The sequence below is a fragment of the Macaca mulatta genome, chromosome 5, assembly GCF_049350105.2.
Source record: "Macaca mulatta isolate MMU2019108-1 chromosome 5, T2T-MMU8v2.0, whole genome shotgun sequence".
Classification (NCBI taxonomy): Eukaryota; Metazoa; Chordata; class Mammalia; order Primates; family Cercopithecidae; genus Macaca; species Macaca mulatta.
In genome coordinates, this window is record NC_133410.1 from 193,113,224 (window position 1) to 193,136,532 (window position 23,309).

At 39.9% G+C, this 23,309-nt stretch overlaps 2 protein-coding genes across 51 annotated transcripts in view; one reads left to right on the top strand and one right to left on the bottom strand.

Annotated features, from left to right (window-relative positions):
- Positions 1 to 9,154, top strand: part of PRIMPOL (primase and DNA directed polymerase) — a 43,893-nt gene extending 34,739 nt beyond the window's left edge. For 15 of the 48 annotated variants that reach the window (XM_078002461.1, XM_078002472.1, XM_078002468.1 and 12 more), the window contains 5 exons: positions 1,161 to 1,250; positions 1,328 to 1,436; positions 5,729 to 5,811; positions 5,896 to 5,942; positions 8,750 to 9,154. In XM_078002461.1, the coding sequence (XP_077858587.1) occupies positions 1,161 to 1,250; positions 1,328 to 1,436; positions 5,729 to 5,811; positions 5,896 to 5,942; positions 8,750 to 9,007 (587 nt within the window). In that variant the 3' untranslated portion in view covers positions 9,008 to 9,154. Of the gene's footprint in view, positions 1 to 1,160; positions 1,251 to 1,327; positions 2,543 to 3,366; positions 4,454 to 4,752; positions 4,905 to 5,728; positions 5,812 to 5,895; positions 5,947 to 8,749 lie in introns of all 48 variants that reach the window. The other 33 variants (XM_078002462.1, XM_078002473.1, XM_078002479.1 and 30 more) reach the window with 18 other exon arrangements.
- A 66-nt stretch (positions 9,155 to 9,220) lies between these two features.
- The window catches only part of CENPU (centromere protein U), a 43,465-nt gene continuing 29,376 nt past the window's right edge, over positions 9,221 to 23,309 (bottom strand). The window contains exons 9-13 of one of the 3 annotated variants that reach the window (XM_015139596.3): positions 17,111 to 17,189; positions 16,833 to 16,880; positions 15,592 to 15,653; positions 12,190 to 12,346; positions 9,221 to 9,623 (exon numbers count right to left, since the gene is read on the bottom strand). In XM_015139596.3, coding sequence (XP_014995082.3) covers positions 9,510 to 9,623; positions 12,190 to 12,346; positions 15,592 to 15,653; positions 16,833 to 16,880; positions 17,111 to 17,189 — 460 coding nt within the window. In that variant the 3' untranslated portion in view covers positions 9,221 to 9,509. The remainder of the gene's footprint in view (positions 9,624 to 12,189; positions 12,347 to 15,591; positions 15,654 to 16,832; positions 16,881 to 17,110; positions 17,190 to 23,309) is intronic. The other 2 variants (XR_001445112.3, XM_015139597.3) reach the window with 2 other exon arrangements.

Below are 23,309 nucleotides of genomic sequence, written 5' to 3' on the forward strand. Positions count from 1 at the left end.
CGGATCATGAAGTCAGGAGTTTGAGACCAGCCTGACCAACGTAGGGAAACCCCATCTGTACTAAAAGTACAAAAATTAGCCAGGCATGGTGGCGGGTGCCTGTAGTCCCAGCTACTCAGGAGACTGAGGCAGGAGAACTGCTTGAACCCGGGAGGCGGAGGTTGCAGTGAGCCGAGATCGCGCCCCTGCACTCCACAAAGCCAGACTCCGTCTCAAGAAAAAAAAAAAAATTAAGCGATACTTAAAATAGGTCATTCTAAATTACTACAGTAGCTTTTTAGAAAATATAATTGGATTGTCAGTACCTGCTAGCTAAAGGCCTCAGGGCACACACCTGTAGCAGGTCAGCTGAGTGTATTGCCAGGGAAGCGATGGCCAGCACACACCACGGGGAACCTCAGTAAAGTGGGGCATCTTGGGAAGAGGGGTTGGAAAGGACCGGGAGGATTGGATTTGGGCTTGGAATGGGTGGGCGGGGGGAGCACACCAGGAACCCTGGGGTTTGTTCCGCGTTGGGTGTTGTCAGGCACAATTCTATGGCTGGTTTTCTTAGTAAAGCTTAACTGAAGGGAAACCAGAATAGAAATTAACAGTGTAATTTGTTAAAAAACAAACGAACAAACAAAAACCAGTTGCTTATGTTCACTGAGATCGGGGTGTTGGTCGTTTTTGTGGTTTGGAAGATGTTCCTGTTTTGGCTGTGTTGGGACATGATTTTCCAGGGGTTATCTGTTCCTCGAGTCCTCATGACCACAGGGGCCTTATCTGTTGTTGACGTTCTGTGAGTGCCTGTGTGCACAGGACAATGCCCAGGCTGAGGTAGGCGTGCCAGGCTAGCGCATGGCAACACCAAGGCCTGGCTGATGGAGCTAGGCCTGTTCCGGATGTGAGGGACTGCCTTTCTGTTTGCCAAAATGAAGACAGCAGTTGAAATTATTTCAAGCGCTTTTTATGAAATTAGTTAACATTTGACCTAATTGAGAGGTTTGACTTTTACCTGCTTGCTTGTAGTATAACAAACATGAATTGACTGAAATTGCAAAAAGTGAGGGAAGACCGAGAGATTGCAAAACCCATAATTGTACTCAACAGCATTTAATCAAAATGTAACTTCTCAGCTTTCAGCTATTGTAATTTATACATCATTCTCTCTGTTGCAGTAGAAACCATTGAAGGTTTTCAGTGCTCTCCCTATCCTGAAGTTGATCATTTTGTTCTTTCTTTGGTGAATAAAGATGGCATTAAAGGAGGTAAAGTTAATCTCATCCTTTGTTAACTGTTATATGATAGAGTGATAGTACCTTTAGAAACATTATTTGCATTTTAGGAATTCGGCGTTGGAACTACTTTTTCCCAGAAGAATTACTGGTTTATGATATTTGTAAATATCGGTGGTGTGAAAACATTGGAAGAGCCCATAAGAGTAATAATATAATGTAAGTAATATTAATGATTTGTGTGTATTTAACCAATATTATATTTTAAATGTTTATAACTTTAAAGTTGAGACTATGAAAACTATTTTGTTTTAAAAATAAATTTAGTTGTTTTAAATTTCTTTTTTTTTTTCCCAAGACGAAGTCTTGCTCTGTTGCCCAGGCTGGAGTGCAGTGGTGTGATCGTGGCTCACTGCAACTTCTGCTTCCTGAGTTCCAGCAATACTCCTGCCTCAGCCTCCTAAGTAGCTGGGATTACAGGTGCCTGCCACCACGCCCAGCTAATTTTTGTATTTTTAGTAGAGACGGGGTTTTACCATGTTGGCCAGGCTGGTCTCCAACTCCTGACCTTGTGATCCACCCGCCTCAGCCTCCCAAAGTGCTGGAATTACAGGCGTGAGCCACCGCGCCCGGCTGTTGTATTAAGTTTCTATTTGTTGTATATGGTTAGCATTACATAATATTTAATTTCAGTGTAATTACTGCATCGCTTCTAGCACATCAGCTTTATGTGTACTTTATTTGCTAAGATAATAACCGCTTAGTATATCTGGAGAGGACAAAGGTGGGGTTGAGTAGGGCTGGGAGAAGGCTGTGGGCGGGGTGCAGTGGGGATGGGAAGCGTGCCTCTCCTTCCTGTGGCCCTTGCCACATTATGGACTCTGTGTTCAAAGTGCGCAGGTTTAGGCAAGAAGGTATCTCCTCAGTTATTGTGAAGAACTGGAGCTAGGATTGTGTTAACTTGTTCAAGACACTGCGTGGTATTGAGGGAACTAGTATTTATTGAATGCTTCGTATATATGCCAGGCCCTGTTTGAGAGATTTTCTTTAAAATGCCCATGGGAAGAGGAGGGAAAGTAAGGGATGAAGTAAAGCCAGAAGTAGGACTTTAAAACATAAAAGGATGATTAGAATAGAGATAAATAGATACCCAGTAGTTATCAGTTATGATGTGAGAAATTTTGCTGTTTTTTATTTCATGTCAAACCAACTCCTGTATCATCGAGCATATGTGGCCTGTGTGCTGGACGTGGGGAAAGGATCGGGACGCTCTTTCTGGGAAGCTGGAAACACATTGGGTAGCATGGTTCGGTGCCATACTTGATGTACTTAGATTAATTCAGTTTTAAAAAAGCTTGCAAAAACTGTAGGCTCAGTACACAAAGCTGTAACACAGAAAACACGAAGGAAATCAGTGCCACAGTCAGGACATAACCGCAACTATCAGTTGACGTATCTTCTGTTTTTTTTTGTACGCATATTAACTTACCAAAAAATCATTATCACATGGTGATCATAACACCTTGTATTATGTCTCCATGATCTATTCTATTTTTTACCCGTAGAATGTATCTTACGTACAAAAGTATAGATAACACACTTTTTTTTTTGTTTTCTGAGACAGAATCTCGCTCTGTCGCCCAGGCTGGAGTGCAGTGGCGTGATCTCAGCTCACTGCAACCTCCACTTCCTTGGTTCAAGTGATTCTCCTGCCTCAGCCTCCCAAGTAGCTGGGATTACAAGTGCGTGCTACCATGCCCAGTTACTTTTTGTAATTTTAGTAGAGACGGAGATTCACCACGTTGGCGAGGCTGGTCTCAAACTCCTGACCTCAAGTGATCTGCCTGCCCTGGCCTCCCAAAGTGCTGGGATTACAGGTGTGAGCCACCGCACCCAGCCGATAACACACTTTTATACGCACATTTTAAAGACTAAAATGACCACCTGTTGTATCTGCCACCCACCTTAAGAACCAGAACCTGATCAAACCTCAGAAGCACCTGTGGGCCCCAATTTCCCTCTCTCCCTGGCCCTCCAAGATGGTGGCCAGTGTCCCTATTTGTGTTCATCTTTTCCTTGTTTTTATGATTTTTCCATGTATGTTCATATCTCTAAACAATATACTGTTTTCTTTTTTTTTTTGAGACAGTTTCACTCTTGTTGCCCAGGCTGGGGTATAATCATGCGATCTCGGCTCACTGCAACCTCTGTCTCCCGGGTTCAAGCAATTCTCCTGCCTCAGCCTCCCGAGTAACTGGGATTACAGGCGCGCACCACTATGCCCAGCTAATGTTTTGTATTTTTAGTAGAGACGGGGTTTCTCCATGTTGGTCAGGCTGGTCTTGAACTCCCGACCTCAGGTGATCCGCCCGCCTCGGCCTCCCAAAGTGCTGGGATTACAGGCGTGAGCCGCCGCGCCCGGCCATAATTTTGAACTGCATCCTTTCCCTCGCTTTGTGGCAGCATGTCTGTGATTCTCACCCACGTTGCAGCGTGCGACTGTTGTTTATTCGGGTCATTGTTGTGCCGCATGCCATGTACGTAAATAGAAATATGCCACAGTTTATTTTCCCACAGTGGACATTTGGGTTGCTATTATAAACCATGAAGGTGGGAACCTTCTTGTACATAGCACCTAGGATACACGTGCAAGACTTTCTCAAAGTGGACTTGCTGTGTCATGGAATATGTACATATTTAATTTTACTAGATCATAAATTGTTTTCCCAAATGGATGTGCCAGTTTATAGTCCTGCCAGCAGTGTTTTGAGATTTTTCTACTGTTCCATGTTCTCACCAACACTTTTGTATTGTTAGGATTAAAAAATTGGTTTTGCTCATCTGGCAAATATAAAACAATATTGTGGTTTTCCTGGGAATTTCCCTGATTAATGAAGTTGAGGACTGGATAATCAAATTACATCCACGCACATCAGAAATCTTGCCCAGTGTCAAGCTTTACTAATAATGTCAGAATACAAGGAATGAAAAGGCACAAATGGGGCAGAGCAAGGCCCAGGGCATCTGCTCTTTCTGACTCACGCGGAAACCCGAGGCAGAAGTGCGCAACCCTGCGCACAGCGGAAGCGCCAAGGTTATGACTCACCTGCACTGTAGACTCCAGCTGCACAGCTGGGTGACATTTCCGGAAGGCGTGCCTCGTAATGCATCCATTCCAGACTGACTTACCACTGCAATTCTAAAATCAGAAACTTCCCGCAAAGAGCATTCTGTAGGTAAGGACTGAACGCCTAGCATTTGGTCCAGAAGTTCCCAGATTTTCTTGGTTCATGGTTCCCCTGGTGTCTTTGTTTTTTCACGTTTTCTCTGAGGCCGAAAGAAATACCTGAGCTCTGGTAATGAATTTCAAACAACTTGGTAAGTGTTTATGTCCTAACAGTTTAGTGGCAGTTTGAATAACAGTATCCATTAAACTAAAACAAACAAACAAAAAACCAAACTTTGATTTCATTCTTAAATACTATTACTTATTAATGGGATGTATACTCTCCTTTTTTTCATGTTTTTGAGACAGGGTCTCACCCTGTCACCCAGGCTTGAGTGCAGTGGCATGGCCCAGGCTTGAGGACAGAGTGCAATGGCTCACTGCAGCTTTCATCTCCTGGGCTTGAGCGATATTCCTGCTTCAGCCTCTCGAGTAGTTTAGACTACAGGTGTGCCACCATGGTTGGTTAATTTTTAAATTTTTTGTAGATGGGGTCTCTCTCTGTTGCCCAGGTTGGCCTCGAATTCCTGCCCTCAAGCTATCCTCCCACCTCAGCCTCCCAAAATGCTGGGATTACAGGTGTGAACCACCTCGTCAGGCCTATGTATGCACTCTTAAACTTTGGAATCAGATTAGACACCGGCCTCCCTAACTCATACCTTGTTCTCCGTTGATGTTAATGGTGCTTTTTTGAGACGGAGCCTTGCTCTGTCACCCAGGCTGGAGTGCAATGGCGCGATCTTGGCTCACTGCAACCTCTGCCTCCTGGGTTCAAGCAATTCTCCTGCCTCAGCCCCCTGAGTAGCTGGGATTACTGGTGCCCGCCACCATGCCTGGCTAATTTTTTTTGTATTTTTATTAGAGATGGGGTTTCACCATGTTGGCCAGGCAGGTCTCAAACTCCTGACCTTGTGATCCACCCACCTTGGCCTCCCAAACAGGTGTGAGCCACGGCGCCTGGCCTGATGTTAATGGTGCTTTTTATTATAACCACACCCCAAAACCTCGCTCTACAAAGATGCAGCTGTATTATTTGGTGAATACAGGTTGAGAATTGTTGTATCTTCCTGGGGGAACTTTTGTATCTACTTTTTGCCCTGCAGTTCATTTTGTGTGATTTTGGCAACCACTGTTTTGGTTGATATATATTTTTATCCTTTCACTTTTTAATTTTTCTCCATCTTTGTAAGTTTTAGGAATTTTTTTTGGAACAGCATGCAGCTGGATTTTGTTTTCTACCCAGTCTGGGTATTAATATTACTTTTTTTTTTTTTTTTAAACAAAGGATTCTGGTTGATCTGAAAAATGAAGTTTGGTATCAAAAATGTCATGACCCTGTATGTAAAGCAGAAAACTTCAAATCTGACTGTGAGTTACTAATTTTTACATTTACCACAAAGTAAAAATTAGATAGCTATAATATGTAATAGTTTTGCTGTCTTTCTGATTCAGGTTTCCCATTGCCTGCTGAAGTATGTCTCCTGTTTCTTTTCAAAGAGGTAAGTACAGATTTTAGTCTTTCTCCTTACCAGGGAGTTATTGGTACAATAGTATACCTGAGCCATGAGTGTCCAAATAGCTTTGAACCCCATTTGGTACCTTGTTTTCACTTATGACTGTATTGTAGGAATATATTGTAGTGATTTTCCCGTTTCAGCACATACCTAATACACACCTTGTTTTTCACTGCTGCTTGAGAAGGTGTACAATTTCATCAGTCCCAGGCATTTAAGAAGTTTCCCATATTTTGCTTTTCAAAGTAACAAAATACCCATCTTTGTGTTTCTTTGAACATTTGTATCTGTAGGATGAATTTCTAGAAGTAGAATTGTGTCAAAGGGCATATTCAGTTTTAATTTTGGCAGGTATTACCAGATTGTCAAACCAACATTTTTCTCTTAAAGATTTTTATTTACCCAAATAATTAACATGCATTGTAGAATGAAATGAAAATACATAAAATTAGGTCAGGCACGGTGGCTCAGGCCTGTAATCCCAGCACTTTAAGAGGCCGAGGCAGGCGGATCACTTGAGGTCATGAGTTTGAGACCAGCCTGGCCAACATGGAGAAACCCCATCTCTACTAAAAATACAAAAATTAGCCAGGTGTGGTGACCCATGCCTATAATCCCAGCTACTCAGGAGCCTGAGGCAGGAGAATCCCTTGAACCCGGTAGGCGGAGGTTGCAGTGAGCTGATATCATGCCACTACACTCCAGCCTGGCAGACAAGAGTGAGACTGCCTCAAAAAAGAAAAAAAAAAAAAAAAAAAAAAAAAAAAAAAACCATAAAATTAGGAAATACACAAAAAGCAAGAGGAATCTTCCTCACTCATTTGACCAGAGATAAATGATACAAATGTTTTGGCATGTACCTTTGAGAATTTATGTGTTCATTGTGATAGCACACATACTATTTCAGTTTTTTTTCTACTTGAAGTATCACAAATATCTTCAGTGGCACAAATTGCTCTCCAGGCAAAGTATAGGATATTAGACCTCCACAAATAATTTGAGAGCACCTATTACCTCACACTTTGCCAACAGTGCTTGTTTACCTCGAATCACTACTCATCTGGTAGGCAAAAATGCAGTACCTCAGTTGTTTTAATTTGCATTTCTTTAATGAACTTTTTTCAGATTCACTATTAGTATTTCTGTAATGAAGTGCATGTACCTGTCCTCTATCCATTTTTCTGTAACTTTTTTGCAATAACTTAAGTACTCTTTTTGACATATTTCTTTTACTTTAAGGTTTTAGTTTGTGTTTTTGGTTTTTTTGGTCACATCTATCAGCTTTTTCCTTTATAGTGTTATGGTTAGAATAAAGTTACCTGCTACAAGCAGAACAAGTGATTGGGTTTATAGTCTAGAAAATTCAATCTGGTATCTACTCAAGTTGTAACACATGTCCATCGAAAAAAACTCCATCCGTTTGAAATGGTGGAAATTCCATTCTTGGTCTGCAAGAGCTGGACATAAAATAACTGATAGCCAAATTCTCTGGCAAAATACCAGGTTAAAATGTGTGTTGAAAAGTAAATTTTAAAAAATAAACTGTCTCCCAGAGGAGGAGGATTTTATCATCCTTGTTGGTCTGGATTGTGATTTAGGTATTTGTGGTTGCAGTGGATTTTTAAGCTTTTTCCGCTTATCCAGTAACGTGTCAAAAATGCCAAGTTGAAAGTACCATTGGGGTACAGTATTACTACTTGGACATAACTGTTTAAAATAATAAAAGATATATAATGAACACCCATGAACCTATCACTTGGTTTTCAGTTAACATTTTGCCTCGTGCTTCATCTGGTTTTTAAAAAAATATTTTAAACTAAATTACCAGTTGGTTTTATTTATACCTGCTTTTCTATTGCACTGATCATTTTATTTCATTGGTGACCTGATTTTAAATTTAATATAAAGGTCTGACCTACAGAAATGTACAAGAATAAGGAACTCTGCTGTCTGTCCTTCATTGAGATTTGCCATTTGTTAACATTTGGCAACATTCGTTTTCTCCTCCTACTGTATATACATATGCATTCTTATTTTTGATGACTCAAACTGCAGACATCAAAACCCTTCATCTCCTAATATTTAAGCACGTAGCTGAAGAATAAGACATTCTGTAGATTTTTTAATGAGAGGGGGGTATCATGTTGCCCGGGCTGGTCTCAAACTCCTGGCCTCAAGCAGTTGTCCTGTCTTAGCCTCCCAAGTAGCTGGGATTACAGGCACGTGCCACTGCACTGAATAAGGACATTCTTTACATAAATAATTTTTTGAGGATCAACTAAATGTCTATACTGACGACATTCTATGGTAAAATAATTGATACAATACTATTATGTAATATACAATCCAGTCATATTTTGGCAACTGTTTTTAATTTTTCAATCCGTATTTATAATTTTCTAAATACTTTAAAATTTAGAGCATGGGTAGTTAAGTCCATTGTAAAGGTAGCAAATTTATCTTGATTTGTCTTCAGCTGGACTGTCCACTTGTTAAAAAATTAAATCTACTCTTGCTCTTCCTCCATTGGGGAATATTGAAAAGTATGTGTCACAGCACTGCAGGTAATTTCAAATTTGGAGTTTCAAGTGTGTCTGAGCTTCGGTGCAACAATGTTTGCCTCAGTGCACTCATTCCCACGGTGAGATATCGGAGACAGCATTCCTTCAGCATATTCACTTTAGTATCTGTCACTTAATACCTTACTTCAACATAGAGTATATGGTTAAATCACATATCCTGAGTAAATATTTTCCTGTCCCACTCTCTCACCCTTCCCCACTGAAATAAAGGAAGAAGAGTTGACAACAGATGAAGCAGATGAAACTAGGAGCAATGAAACCCAGAATCCTCATAAACCATCACCTAGCAAGCTGTCAACAGGTGCATCTGCTGATGCTGTCTGGGATAATGACATTGATGATGCTTATTTTTTAGAAGCTACTGAAGATGCTGAACTAGCTGAAGCTGCAGAGAACAGTCTTCTCAGTTATAACAATGAAGCGGATGAAATTCCTGATGAGCTAATTATAGAAGTATTACAAGAGTAGCTAATTCACTATGGACACTTTTGTCACCAGGCTATAATTTGCCTGATGTCTGTGAGATTTGATAAATATATCATTCAACCTGATAAGTTTTATCACTTTGCTTTCCAATTTTTGTTTTTTACTTCTATAAACCAATTTTATTAAAAATTACCTTTGATGTACTTAAATTCAATAGAAATCGCCTTAACTAATCAAAATTACATTCACATCAACTTAATTTTACAGGTTTATTACAGCTCATATCTGGGGCTGATTAAGGTGTCAACATTTTTAAATTACTCAAGATATTAACCAGAAAAGATGATTATGGCCTCTAAAACTATTGGACAAACTGATGCTATTTAACATTGTTCACAGCCATTTAATTTGAATAACAAATTTTAGATTCTGGCAAGTAGGCCATAACTTCTTTGCAAAACAATTTATTTATAAAAGTACAGTTTCAGACGGTAACAGCATGAGACTAGTCTTCCTATGGGCACATTTTAGTAGATTGCTCTTCTCATTCCTGGTCAAGGAGCTTCTCTAACTGATGGTTGATATTTCGCAGATGGCTTTCGGCTCCCAAAAGTGTTCTTGCTTTAAATAACAGGGCTGGAAGGCTGGATGAATCATACTGTTGAAAGAAAAAAACTTATATAATTAGCAATATCAAAAACTTACAACCTTGTCGTCACGTAGCCCAGTCTTATGACCAATGCAAATTTTGATTGAGCTTTCCATTAACTACTCCTCCTCTCATTTTTAACTAGGACCATTAAGACAACTGGTTTTAATCCATTTCCTTAAAACATAATTGATCACGAAGTTGCTAGGGAGCTGCTCTGCAAAGCTTGAACTGATCTTCTTATCCCAGAAGACCAGTTGATTCAAATAACTGTATCATCTCTATTACTGAAGACAGGAAATCATGCCTGGGACACGTCAAGGCTTGGTTTTGGCAAGTCTGCTCGTGCTGTGTAGGGTCTGCTTGATATCATGTCTATTTTAAAACACTGAAAACTGTAAGATAGGTTTTACTTTAACTAAAGAACTAATGGAATGAGGACACCAGATCCATAAAAGTTCCTAAGAAGAAAAAAAACCCCAAATCTATCATCTCAAGAAATTATTGGGAGAATCAATTAAATGTCTCAAAGGTTACCAATCCAAATGTTCTTAATGATTAAAGTTAAAATTAGAACACAAACCCAACATAAAATAAAACACAACATCCAACTCATGATTTTGAAATAATTAACATTTTGAGACGGAGTCTCACTCTGTCAGCAGGCTAGAGTATACAGTGGCGTGATCTTGGCTCACTGCAATCTCCGCCTCCTGGGTTCAAGCAATTCTCTGCCTCAGCCTCCCGGGTAGCTGGGATTACAGGCGCCCGCCACCAGGCCCGGCTTTTTTTTTTTTTTTAAGTTTTTTAGTAGAGACGAGGTTTCACCATGTTGGCCAGGCTGGTCTTGAACTCCTGACCTTGTGATCCACCGGCCTCAGCCTCCCAAAGTGCTGGGATTACAGACGTGAGCCACCATGCCCAGCCCCGATTTTGAAATAATTAACAAAGTCAAAATTCCAGTTGCAAATTGTATCTAAGGGTGCATGATTAAATTCCCCTTACAGAATTGTATCATACTTTGATAGTTTGCTGTTTAATATGTTTTCAAGATGACAGCAGAAAAGCTGTCATGCTGTGACTACCACACATGATAATGAAATTTTATACAAATATTTGACAAACTAATGTGTTCAAGCTCCCATGGGCACCTGCTCTAGGGAGGGATAAAGGGGAAGAAGTCACATTTGTCACTAAATGTTTAGAGTAAGACATATGCCCAAATATCTACACTCAATAAGGCAAAAGTGAGAGTTACTACAAGAGGAGTGCAAGAAGGCACTGAGGTCATGCCAAGAACAGGATGCTCATCCAGTGGTGTTTTCCAGACAAGGCAGAGACACTAAACCTCGCTTTTAACTAAAGTATTATGTTCAAGCTGAATCAATGCTACAGGTAACTTCCCCAAATTTACTAACCAAACTCCACATCATAAGCTTTGGACTAGTGAGGTAATTTAAAAAAATACCTTTAAAAGCATTCTATTTCCAGATCTCTAATATATAAACAAATCTTAGGCTCAGGAAAATTAACTTAGATCAGTGTCAAAACCTTAACATTGAATTTAGAAGTGAAGAATACAAATCTGATCATAAAATATGTATATATTACATATAATTATACATATTTTATATAAAATTATATTAGGGTATACAAATTTTTTCCCTAGAACTTAAACATTTCTATTAATCTGAGGCAGATGGCCTAACAGTAGCAAAGTCTGCAGTAAAAATCCAGAAGCAGCTACAAAACGTATTAAAACAATAAATATGTTTTCCCATTATATTCCCTTTTAATGTTTCTTAACTTTTTTTTTTTTTTTTTTTTGAGACAAGGTCTTGCTCTGTCACCCAGGCTGGAGTGCAGTGGTGCGATCACAGCTCAGTGCAGCCTGGACCTCCAGGGCTCAAGTGATCTTCCCACCTCGGCCTCCTGAGTAGCTGGGACTACAAGCACGCACCACCACACCTGGCTAGTTTTTGTATTTTAGTAGAGAGAGGGTTTCACCATATCGCCCAAGGCTGGTCTTGAACTCCTGGGCTCAAGGGATCTACCTGCCTCAGCCTCCCAAAGTGCTGTGATTACAAGTGAGAGCCATCACACCCGGCCTGTTTCTTAGCTTCTAAAATCATACCTACCACTTATATGGAAAAATCGCTTGTTTTTCATATGTAAAAGACGCTGTGAACATGGGCTAGACAAAACAGAAAAGGTTGGTCTTTCAAACATGGCTGAGTGGTCTTATATGAATGAAAATTATAATACAGCAGAGTGTGATTTTTCAGTTGAGATTTATACACAGAATATAAACTTCCCTTGATGAAATTCAGCTGTCCAAGTGAAAATATCTTACACGAATCAGCAATTCTGGACATTACTCCTCCAGCCTTCATTAAGTAGCTAAGAAAAGTGCTGATATAATGAAGTTTCACTGGCTTACAGCGGTACTATTTTAGGTGGACTCTGTAATTCTGTCTCTGCACTTGTCTTTCCCCAAAGCTTCTGATACTCTAGCATGAAAATGCCCTCCCGCAATCATCTTCTGAAGCATGGTAAAAAGTAAAATTGGAATTACCGTTTCCTTTATGTTTGGTTCTTTTGCTTGAACATCCGAATAATCTTGATAAAGCTGTTTTAAATTAGATAAGAAATATGCTGCATTCCTAAGGGAAGACTTTCTCTCTCTAAGTTCATCATATTTTGTTTGTAGTTGTTTCAGCTGTGGCTCTAACCTAAAACAAAAATAAGTGACATATAATAAAATGTACCAGTCTATCGTGTGTGCAACTGAGGTTGTAAGTACACTGAGCGAGTGTGAAGAACCGGGGTTGGCCAACTAGATGATTTGCTTTGGCTCTGAAACTATGAATGTGTAAAAGATTCTGGGTTTCAGTTTAAAATGTAGGGAAAAAAAAAATCTCTGAAATACAATGCACAATGAATAATTAGCAGTGACATTCACAGAAGAATATTCCTTATAAATGTTGAAATTCATCAAGCCATTCAAGTCTTCGGAACTACTGGATCAAATGTATGTTTGGCTAACATTCAGAGGCTCGTGCCGGAGGAGCCAGGCACTACAGTCTAACACAGAAACCACGGACAAAAAGCTTTCCCAGTGCTCCTTCCTCTTATCAAATCTTGTCCACTCTCCAAAGTCTAATAAAACCAGTGGAAGACGTTCAGTGCCTGGATGAAAACATGTGACCTTGGGCAAACTGTTTCATCTCAATGGCTGAGTTTCTTCACCTATAAAATAAAAAGGTATAACTTGGGTTTTATGGACCAACAAAAAAAATGAGGGGCAAAGGCGGCAAATTTTGTATTTTGCCAAATAAAGATTTAAAACACAACTATTCTCTAATATAATTTCATAAAAACGTCTTTTTTTTTTTTTTTTTTGAGACGGAGTCTTGTTCTGTCACCCAGGCTGGAGTGCAGGGGCATGATCTCAGCTCACTGCAACCTCCGCCTCCTGGGTTCAAGCGATTCCCCTGCCTCAGCCTCCCAAATAGCTGGGATTACAGGCGCCCACTACCACGCCCGGCTAATTTTTGTATTTTTAGTAGAGATGGGGTTTCAACACGTTGGCCAGGCTGGTCTCAAAACTCCTGACCTCACTGATCCACCCGCCTCAGCCTCCCAAAGTGCTGGGATTACCGGCATGAGTCACGAAAAGTCTTCCTTAACAATTCTTTACATTGAACAAATGCAGTGCTGGGGAAAACTCACTACTGAACTGGCAGTCGTGGTCAGGAGTGCTGAATTTGGAGTCAGTCAGCTGACAGTGAATCCTGGCTCCCCCACTACCTAGAGCTGCGCCTCTGGGCAAGTTACCTTCCTGTGCCTTAAGTTTTCATATGGCAAGTTAAAATAATGATATACCATAGTTTTTTTTATTACACCTTTTCAAAATACACTTCTCAACTTCTAAATTTATATCTAGAAAAGAAACAAAAGCCTGTGCTTTAGGTTTTCATATAGCAAGTTAAAATAATGATATACCATAGTTTTTTTTATTATGCCTTTTCAAAATATACTTCTCAACTTCTAAATTTATATCTGGAAAAGAAACAAAAGTCAGTCTTTAAAACATGTCTCAGGCCGGGTGCGGTGGCTCACATCTGTAAACCCAGCACTTTAGGAGGCCGAGGCGGGCGGATCACAAGGTCAGGAGATCCAGACCATCCTGGCTAACACAGTGAAACCCTGTCTCTATTAAAAATACAAAAAAAAATTAGCCGGGTGTGGTGGCGGGCGCCTGTAGTCCCAGCTACTTGAGAGGCTGAAGCAGGAGAATGGTATGAACCTGGGAGGCGGAGCTCGCGGCGAGCCCGAGATAGCGCCACTGAACTCCAGCCTGGGCGAGAGTGAGACTCTGGATCAAAAAAAAAAAAAAAAAAACAAAACACAAAAAAACAAAAAAACTCATCTCAGTAGTCTCACACTGAAGACAAGTGTAACCAGGCACGGCCTGACTATAGCTATAACCACTTGTCTCATAGGACTGTGATGATGAGTTAGCATAGAAAGCGTTTAGGAAAGTGCCCTGCCACAGAGGAAGCTTGTAAATGTCAGCTTTCCTTGTTATATTTGCCTTTAGTTTTCTTATTTTGGCCTGGGTCAATGAAAACCTTACCATAGGCCAGCACCTGTCCAGAGACTCGATTTAGAAACCAACAGATTAGACAACTGCTTTCTCTCCCTTAAACTCCTGTGGCAGTCTCTCTTTTCTTTTTTTTTTTGAGACACAGTTTCACTCTGTCACCCAGGCTGGGGTGCACGGGCACGATCTTGGTTCCCTGTAACTTCTGCCTCCCAGGTTCAAGTGATTCTTGTGCTTCAACCTCCCCAGTAGCTCAGATTACAGGCGTGCGCCACCACACCCCGTTAATTTTTGTATTTTTGAGATGGGGTTTCACTATGTTGGCCAAGCTGGTCTTGAACTCCTGACCTCAAGTGATCCGCCCACCTTGACCTCCCAAAGTGCTGGGATTACAGGTGTGAGCCACTGTGCCTGACCTAGCAGGCTCTTTTTAAAAACTTAGTTTTGAATGAGTTTTTAAAAGTTTCAACTTTTAATTATACACATTATTTTCTGACAATATCACTTTCTTTCTCAAGCTATTTTTAAGCTCAGGAACAGACAGCACATCTAGCACTGTTTTATTACCAAGACTCTCTCATGACAGCCATGGCCTCAAAACATACTTGTGGGCTGCCACCTGATGTGCGCTCCAGTCTTCCTAACCAGAAATTGGGGGCAGCCCTGGCCTGCAGGGCCTGGTAAGTTCACCTGGCCCACACTTGGGAGTGGATTCACATGCATGCCACTCCAAGGCATACCCTTCGACCGTAACAACATAAACAACAACTGTCAACACTTACACAGCACTTACTGCGTGCGCCTGTCCCTGTGGCGCACTTTCTATATATGTGCTCATCTAATTTCCACAGCACTTTCTATATATGTACTCATCTAATTTCCACAGCACTCTATGTTTTTCACATGTGAGCAAAAGTAACCAAAGACAGAGGCAGAATTTGAGAATACCGAAGTCTAGGTATGATGATGATGACGCCTACATACAAAAGAGGCAACTGAGACACTGGGACACCAAATAACTTGGTCAAGGTTGCGCAGCCAGTAAGTGGCAGAGCTTGGGTTCAACCCAAGCAGTTCAAGCAGTTTAATGCGTAGATTCTAGAATTCAACCCAGGCAGCTGAATTCTGGAATCTAGGCATTATATCTCTTAAGGCCAGAGCTGAGAAATCTGTGGAGATAGATCAGTGTGGAATTCTCCTTTGCCAAAAGGTGGGGCAACTAGACAACATACCCTGCCTTCACTGAGTATCGGAGCTTGAAGATAACCTGGGCTTTAATACAACACAGCAGCAAGTGTCACTCCCCTAAATGACACATCATAATTACATCCTTTTAGGTAAGTGCTCAAACAGGATTTGATAGTATCTTACCGAAGCAGTTCATCCTGGACTTCAATCATACGCTGCCTTTTCTTTTCGATATCTGAAATCATCTAAGTAACACAATCATTTGTGTTAAAATTAATTTGTAACTGTTTGAGCACTGCCACATACGCTGCCAGGTAATGAAGTGCAGTGGAAAACAAGACAGACCCAATTCTTACCATCACAGACTTTGGTCTAATGGGGAAGACAGACATTACACAGAAACAATATGTATTTACAACCTGTGATATGTGCTATAAAGGAAAAGAAGAGAGAACTCTGGAAAAGAAAAGCAGGGGCCAGGTCTTTACTGGACCCTGTGACCTGTAAAGTGAGGAGATTTTATCTAGGTGCACTAGGAAACTATCAAAGCAGGGGAGTGTTGTGATCCACTCTGTATTTTAAAAGGAACATTTCAATGTATTTTATTATCTCAGTCATCGAGTCACTTTTAGTGACTACGTAATACTCCACTGTTAGACATTCATAATGTTCCCATTCGGTAATAAGTAATGCAGAAATGACCAATAAAAGATTAAAACTGAAAGAAAAACAAAAACATCCCAGAGCTTGCAATCACTGGAAGGAAAATGTATGTATTTCAAGTCTAGTTCTATTTTAAATGCAGAGGTGGTCTTCCACTCCTGGATTCACCTCTGACGCTCAGAGGCCATTTGGTCCAGCCGTTTCCAGGTAAGCAAAGGAGACTCTCGTGTTGGCTGGCTTGTCGCCCACTGCAGACCCAGTGGTGTATAGTTTATAGGTGGTATAGCAATGAAGCAGCAGAGCCAGGACTAGACATGAGGTCTCCTGACCCTTAACCCAGTATTCTTCCCAGGCTGTCCTACCTGGGACAGTTCTTTATTCTAAAAGGTTGTGCTTTTCGACGTCCGCAAAAGCAATAAATATATATTAATATTTATCCATATAAGTGGTCATCTTGGACTTGGTAGTCTTTTAAAAGCTAACTTTGTGACATTAATAAAAGGCTTAAATTTCTGTCTTTAATTATAAAAACAATTATTTTGACACTTGTGCAGCCTTAGGAAACAAAAGTGACTAGGATCCCCATTCCTTACCTTGCATTAATAATACCAACCATATCAACCATGAGATCAACCAAATAAAAGCCTGACAAGATTATGAAATCTACTCACACTCTAAAGGCTGTAAACCCAGAGTCAAGTCTTTACATAACTCTACATGTTAGTATTGACTCTATGACTCTAATCACATACATCATTTACCTTAGCATTCTTCCTTTTCAGATTTTTCAACATCTGGCTTTCTTTAAGCTACACAAAACAAAAAATACGTATGTACATTATTTTCCAAAAGTAAATGTTAGTTTCACATGTATCACATTCAGTTAAAAACAGCTATGTTTTTATGAATAGTTATGAATAGTTCTAATGAGTTTATTGCCATACTGCCAACAAATGCAAGCTTTTCTAAGACAACAATATGCTGCTTCAGGATTAGTGAAAAAAACCTTAGACCAACAAATTCATGTCAGTGAGCTTACCAATTTGATGACTTGTTCTTTAACATTAACGTAAAATGTGTCGATGGCTGCCCTACAAACTTTAGATTCTGTTCTTTCTCTGTAGAGGAATTAAAAAAAAAAGTCTAAGTACCATGATGGATTTTGAAAGGTGTTTCATTTGCTTAGCATATAAACAAACATGTACATACAATTTGGCATATACCTTTTTTATTTTAAAAATATCTTTAATCTCATTTTTTTATAATTTCAATTTTTTAGATTAAGGGATTTGTTATATGGGCATACTGCATGACACTGAAGTCTGGGGTACAACTGACCCCATCACTCAGGTAGCGAGCATGATACCCAACAGGTTGTTTTTCAGTCCTTGAATCCCTATTCCCTCTAGGAATCTCCAGGATCTACTGTTGCCATCTTTATGTCCACGTGTACCCAATGTTTAGCTCCCACTTATAAGCGAGAACACGCATTATTTGGTTTTCCGTTCCTACAATAATTCACTTGGGATAATGACTTCCAGCTGCATCCATATTGCTACAAAGGACATGATTTTGTTCTTTTTTATAGCTGTGCAGTATTCCATGGTCTACATATACCATATTTTCTTTATCCAACCCACAGTTGATGGGCACCTAGGTTGATTCTGTCTTTGCTATCATGGATAGTGCTGTGATGAACATATGAGAACACCATTTTAACTAACTAAGATGGCAATGTTCAGCCTGAAAAAAATACTGGAAACACGTATCAGCAAAAGAAAAAGAACAAATACATTTTTCTGTAAGCCCTCCGGTACGGGGTCATCTTAATTCCCTGATACTAAACAACCTCACAGGTGATACCAAGTAAGGTAGAAATGCTTATGGCTAATCCCAGTCTTTTCCTACTACCTGAAAGACCCAGCAGACTTTATTCCTTCCCTCTCTGCCTGTTAGCAAAAGGAGGAGCAACTGTGTAACACATTTGGATTAGCCAAAAAGTAGCCATAAATCAGGTGATAGTTCTTCAGAAACTATAAAACTGACTAAAAGAAACTGCCTCAGGTCTCTGTCGCTGGGGAGAAGAGATCTGGTGGCCAGTCTCTGATTCTTCTGGCTTGGCTCACTCACCCATTAAGATGGCTATTATTTTAAAAAACAGAAAACAACAAGTGTTGGTGAGAAAGTACAGAAATAGGAACCCCTGTGTTGCTGGTGGAAATGTAAAACGATATAGTCACTGTGGAAAACAGTATTGGCAGTTCCAAAAAAAACAAAAAATAAAATAAAATAATTAAACATAGAACTACCACATGATCCAGCAATTCCTCTTCTAGGCATATACACAAAAGAATTGAAAGCATGGACTTGAATATCAATTGTACATCAATGTGTGTAGCAGCATTATTCACAATAGCCAAAAGGTGGGAACAACTCAAGTGTCCACTGATAGATAAGTGGATAAAGAAAATGTGTTAAAATCATGACCATATAACAATGTCTCAGTCAACAATGGATGGCACATACAATGGTAGACCCATAAAACAATGGAGCTAAAAATATCTTATCACCTAGTGACACTGTTGCCATCAAAATGTCATAGCACAATGCATTATTCACATACTTGCCGCGATGCTGGTGTAAACAAACCTATAGTGTTGCCTAGTTGTGTATATAGTTAGGTATACTGCATAAAACTTGATAATAAATTACCAAGTGCCCCAAACAGGTATAACATTTTTTACCTTTTATTTATTTATTTATTTTTGAGATAAGGTCTTACTCTGTCACCCAAGTTGGACTGAGTAATGCGATCATGGAGCACTGCAGCCTCAAACTCCTCGACTCCAGTGATCCTCCTGCCTCAGCCTCCCGTATAGCTGGAATTACAGGCATATGCCACCATGCCTGTCTAATTTTTAACTTTTTTGTAGAAAATGGGTCTCATTATGTTGCCCAGGCTCATTTTTTATCTTTTATACCATATTTTTACTGTACCTTTTCTATGTTTAGATACACAATTTACCATCATGATACAATTACCTACAGTATTCAATACAGTGACATAGTATTGAATGAACTTGCTGTCCAAGTGTGTATCCTGGGAGGAACAGGCAACACATCATATAGCCACGGCATGTACTAGGCTACACCATCTAAGTTGGTGTAAGTACACTCTACGTTAACACAATGACAAAACTGCCTAAGGATGCAGTTCTCAGAACACATCCCTGTTGTTAAGAGACATGAATGGGTATTCATATGACTGAATATGATTCCACCTTAAAAAGTAAATTCTGACACATGCTATGACATGGGTGAGCCTTGAGCACATCATGCTGAGTGAAATAAGACAGTCACAAAAGGACAAATATTGTATGATTCCACTCATATGAAGTACCCAGAGCAGTTAGATTTACAGAGACAAAGTAGAATAGTGATTGCTGGGGGAGGGAGGAATGAGGAGTCATTGCTCAAACGGGTACAAAGCTACCGTTTCATAAGGCTTTAGTTCCAGAGATGGGTTGCTTAACAAAGTGCACACAGTTAACACACAATAAAGAGAAAATATTTCTACACTTCACACCTATCACAATGGCTAAAATAAAAATTAGTGAGAACACCAAATGCTGGCAAGGATGCAGAGAATCTGGATCATACACTGTGGAAAACAGTCTGTCCCTTACAAAACTGAACATGCAATTACCATATAACCCAACAACTGCACTCTTGGGCATTTATCCCAGAGAAATGGAAGCTCAGGTTCAAACAAAAAAATGTATACAAATGTTCACAGCACTGTGTGTGTAACAGCCCAAAACTAGAAACAACCCAAATTCCTTCAATGGGTGAATGTCAAACCATGGTATATCCATACCATGGAATGCTACCTAGCAATGTAGTGGAATGGAATCATACAACAGCTTGGATGAATCTCCAAGGCATTATGCTGAGTGGAAAAAAGCCAATCCCAAAAGGTTGCACACTATAGAGTTTCATTTATATAACATTCTTGAAATGATGAAATGACAGAAATGGAGAACAGGTTAGTGGTTTCCAGGGCTTGGGGCTGTGGGTGTAGCTATAAAAGGGCAACATGAGGACAGACAGGGCATGAGGACACAAGAATTCTGGCAGTGATGCAATACACAAACCTATACATATGATAAAATCCCTATATTATTCCTCACAACTGCATGTGATTCTACAATTATCTCAAAAGACATTTAATTAAAAAAAAAATAAAGTTGTAACTTGTTATTACACATTGAACTAAACAAAAAAATTCATGAATAATGAGGTATTTCTATAGATGCATGTTCATAGCAACATTATTCACAACAGCCAACAGGTGGAAGCAACCCAAGTGTCCACTGATGAATGAATGGGTAAACAGTGAATGGAGGAATGGTCATCTGTGTACGCACAAACACAGCCTTAACAAAGAAGGAAATTCTGATGCATGCTATCACACAGATGAGCCTTGAGGACATGCTAAGTGAAATAAGTCAGTCACAAAAAGACAAATACTAGATGGTTCCATTTATGTGAAGTATTCGAAGTAGTCAAATTCATAGAAACAGAAAGTAGAAGGGTGGTTGCCAAGCACTAGAGATGGGGTGAAGAATAGAACATTGTGATTTAATGGGTACAGAATGTCAGTTGTGCAAGATAAAGAAGTTCTGGAGACTGGTAGCACAACAACATGAATATACTTAACACTACTGACCTGTGCACTTAAAAACACTTAATGGCAAATTTTATGTTATGTGTATTTTAGCACAATTAAAAATTTACATAAGTCCCACTTAAAAAAAAAAAAAGAATTTCTAATGCAATATAAATATCAAATCATTATTTTCAGATGTTAGAATATTTTTTAAATATAGCCAGTCATCATGGCACATGCTTGTAATCTCAACTACTCTGAAGGCTGAGGTGGGAGGATCCCCTAAACCCAGGAGTTGGAGACCAGCCTGGGCAACACTGTGAGACCCCATCTAAAGAAATTTTTTTTTTTAAATAAGAAAAGCTGGTCAGGCCTCTCCGCATATGGCTTGTAATGATAAATCGATAGATTCTTTCAACCACAAAGGTGATGGTCTACACAAGACAGCTCTTCCAAATTCTAGCAACTTAAACATCTGGCAAAATTCAATTAATTGAATCAGCTATAGACTATTCTAAGCGTTTGTAATGTTGCATTTCATGGCATACTTCCCTACTTATACATAAACTGCTTATCGTCAGTTTATACTGATATAACAGTGAAGCTATTCAGGTCTGAGTGCTAGGTACAGGATATTAAAAACAGATCCTTAAATAGTTGTTGACTTAATTTTGAAAGAGTGAAGTGTTTCACGTGGCTGAGAACACCACACTGTCAAGGAAACAAAATGAGATCAGTGATTCACCAGAATTCTTATTTGGTATGACAAAAATACAAAGTTGTACTGCAATGTTATATAAGTCTAAGAAAAATACTATGCCTCTTCTAAATCATTTCTTATATCAAGAACTTACTACCCACTGCAGCAACTCAGACCTGTCCCTGTGTCCTTACTACCCACTGGGTAGTAAGTTCTTGACATAAGAAATGATTTAGAAGGGGACAATGCCATTTTCCCTAAAACATCAGAAATCTATAATAAGCTTCCTATAAGAGATTTGTGAATAGGAAAAGGATAACACAAGCAAGATGGTCTTGGGTGTGTTAACTGTGCTAGTTTTAACAGGAAACTGGCTCTGGAATATACAGAAGAGTAAAACAGGTACTTCCCACAATGATGATGATGAATTGGCATGACAGGCTGGCTCCTTTCCCCAAGCTCACCCAGAACTACAGAGGGAATACCACAGAGAAAATGGAGAAAGCTGTGAAAACCCTGAGGGTGAGGTCATGTAGAGAGGATGACTGCTGTGAGGAGTGGCGCTGTGGCCAGGGCAGGAATAGACAGCTGTGGGAAACTGACTCCTGCCTCTTCCCATCACCGATCTCATCAACAGTGTGCCTGCTCCACCCCCGCTCCCCTGCCCCCTGCAGCAACTTAGACCTCGGTCCCTGTGTCCTCATCAAGACTGAAACTGGGGTTGGACTTGGGCCTAGAGAAAAACATGGGAGGCTGACTGACTTTGGGCAGCTGTTTCCTCACCCTTCCCCGGTCAAACCCCCATGCTGGAGAATGATGACCCACAGAGTCCATCTTTTCTTCCTGCTGCTCCTCTCTGGAGGGTGAGGAGTGAAGTACTGACCTGACAGGCTGTTTTGTGAGATGAGTAGCTGAGGCTGCCCACCCTAGGGCTTACCCCACCCCCTGCACTCACAGGCACTAACAGAGACTGGAGTTTGGCCTTCTTCTGTACATACTGTCTGACAGAAAGGGACAGGCCCAGGGGAAAATAAACTCAGAGACTGGAATAACAAGATGCTGGAGGAACCCAACCATTTCAAAAGGAAAACACATATTATATCCGAAACCTTACCAGAGCAGGTATTTTAGAATAGCTGATCCAATAATTTGAAATTAGCTCAACAGATATTCTAAGGAAGATATTAGCAGCATAAAACACAAATACAAGACACAAAAAAAGCAGCAGAAATAGCTGGACATGATGGCTCACACCTGTAATCCCAGCACTTTGGGAGGCAACAGTGGGTGGATCACTTGAGGTCAGGAGTTAGAGACCAGACTGGCCAACATGGTGAAACCCCGTCTCTACTAAAAATACAAAAAATTAGCTGGGTGTGGTGGTGGGTGCCTGTAATCCCAGCAACTAGGGAGGCTGAGGCAGGTGAACTGCTTGAACCCGGGAGGTAGAGGTTGCAGGGACTGAGATTGCGCCACAGCACTCTAGCCTGGGTGACAGAGTGAGACTCCATCTCAAAAAAAAAAAAAAAAAAAAAAAAAAAACAAAAACAGAAAACAAAAAACAAATATAATAGAGAACTCAACAGATGGGACAAACGGCAGACTGGATATTTCTAAGAATAAATTAGAAAATCTAATTTCTTAGATTGAGGAAATCTCCCAGTGAATGAAGCAAAGGATAATAAGATAACAAAAAAGAAAATTAGGATAAAAATATTTTAAATTCTTAGAATTAAAAAAAGTAATTTGTTCAGCAGCAATAGATTAAAAAAAAATTTTTTTTAAACCTTGGAATGAAAAGGTCAGGCTCAATATAGTGAAATTTAAGAATATCAAAGAAACTAACAGTTGAGAGAGCTAAACAACAGA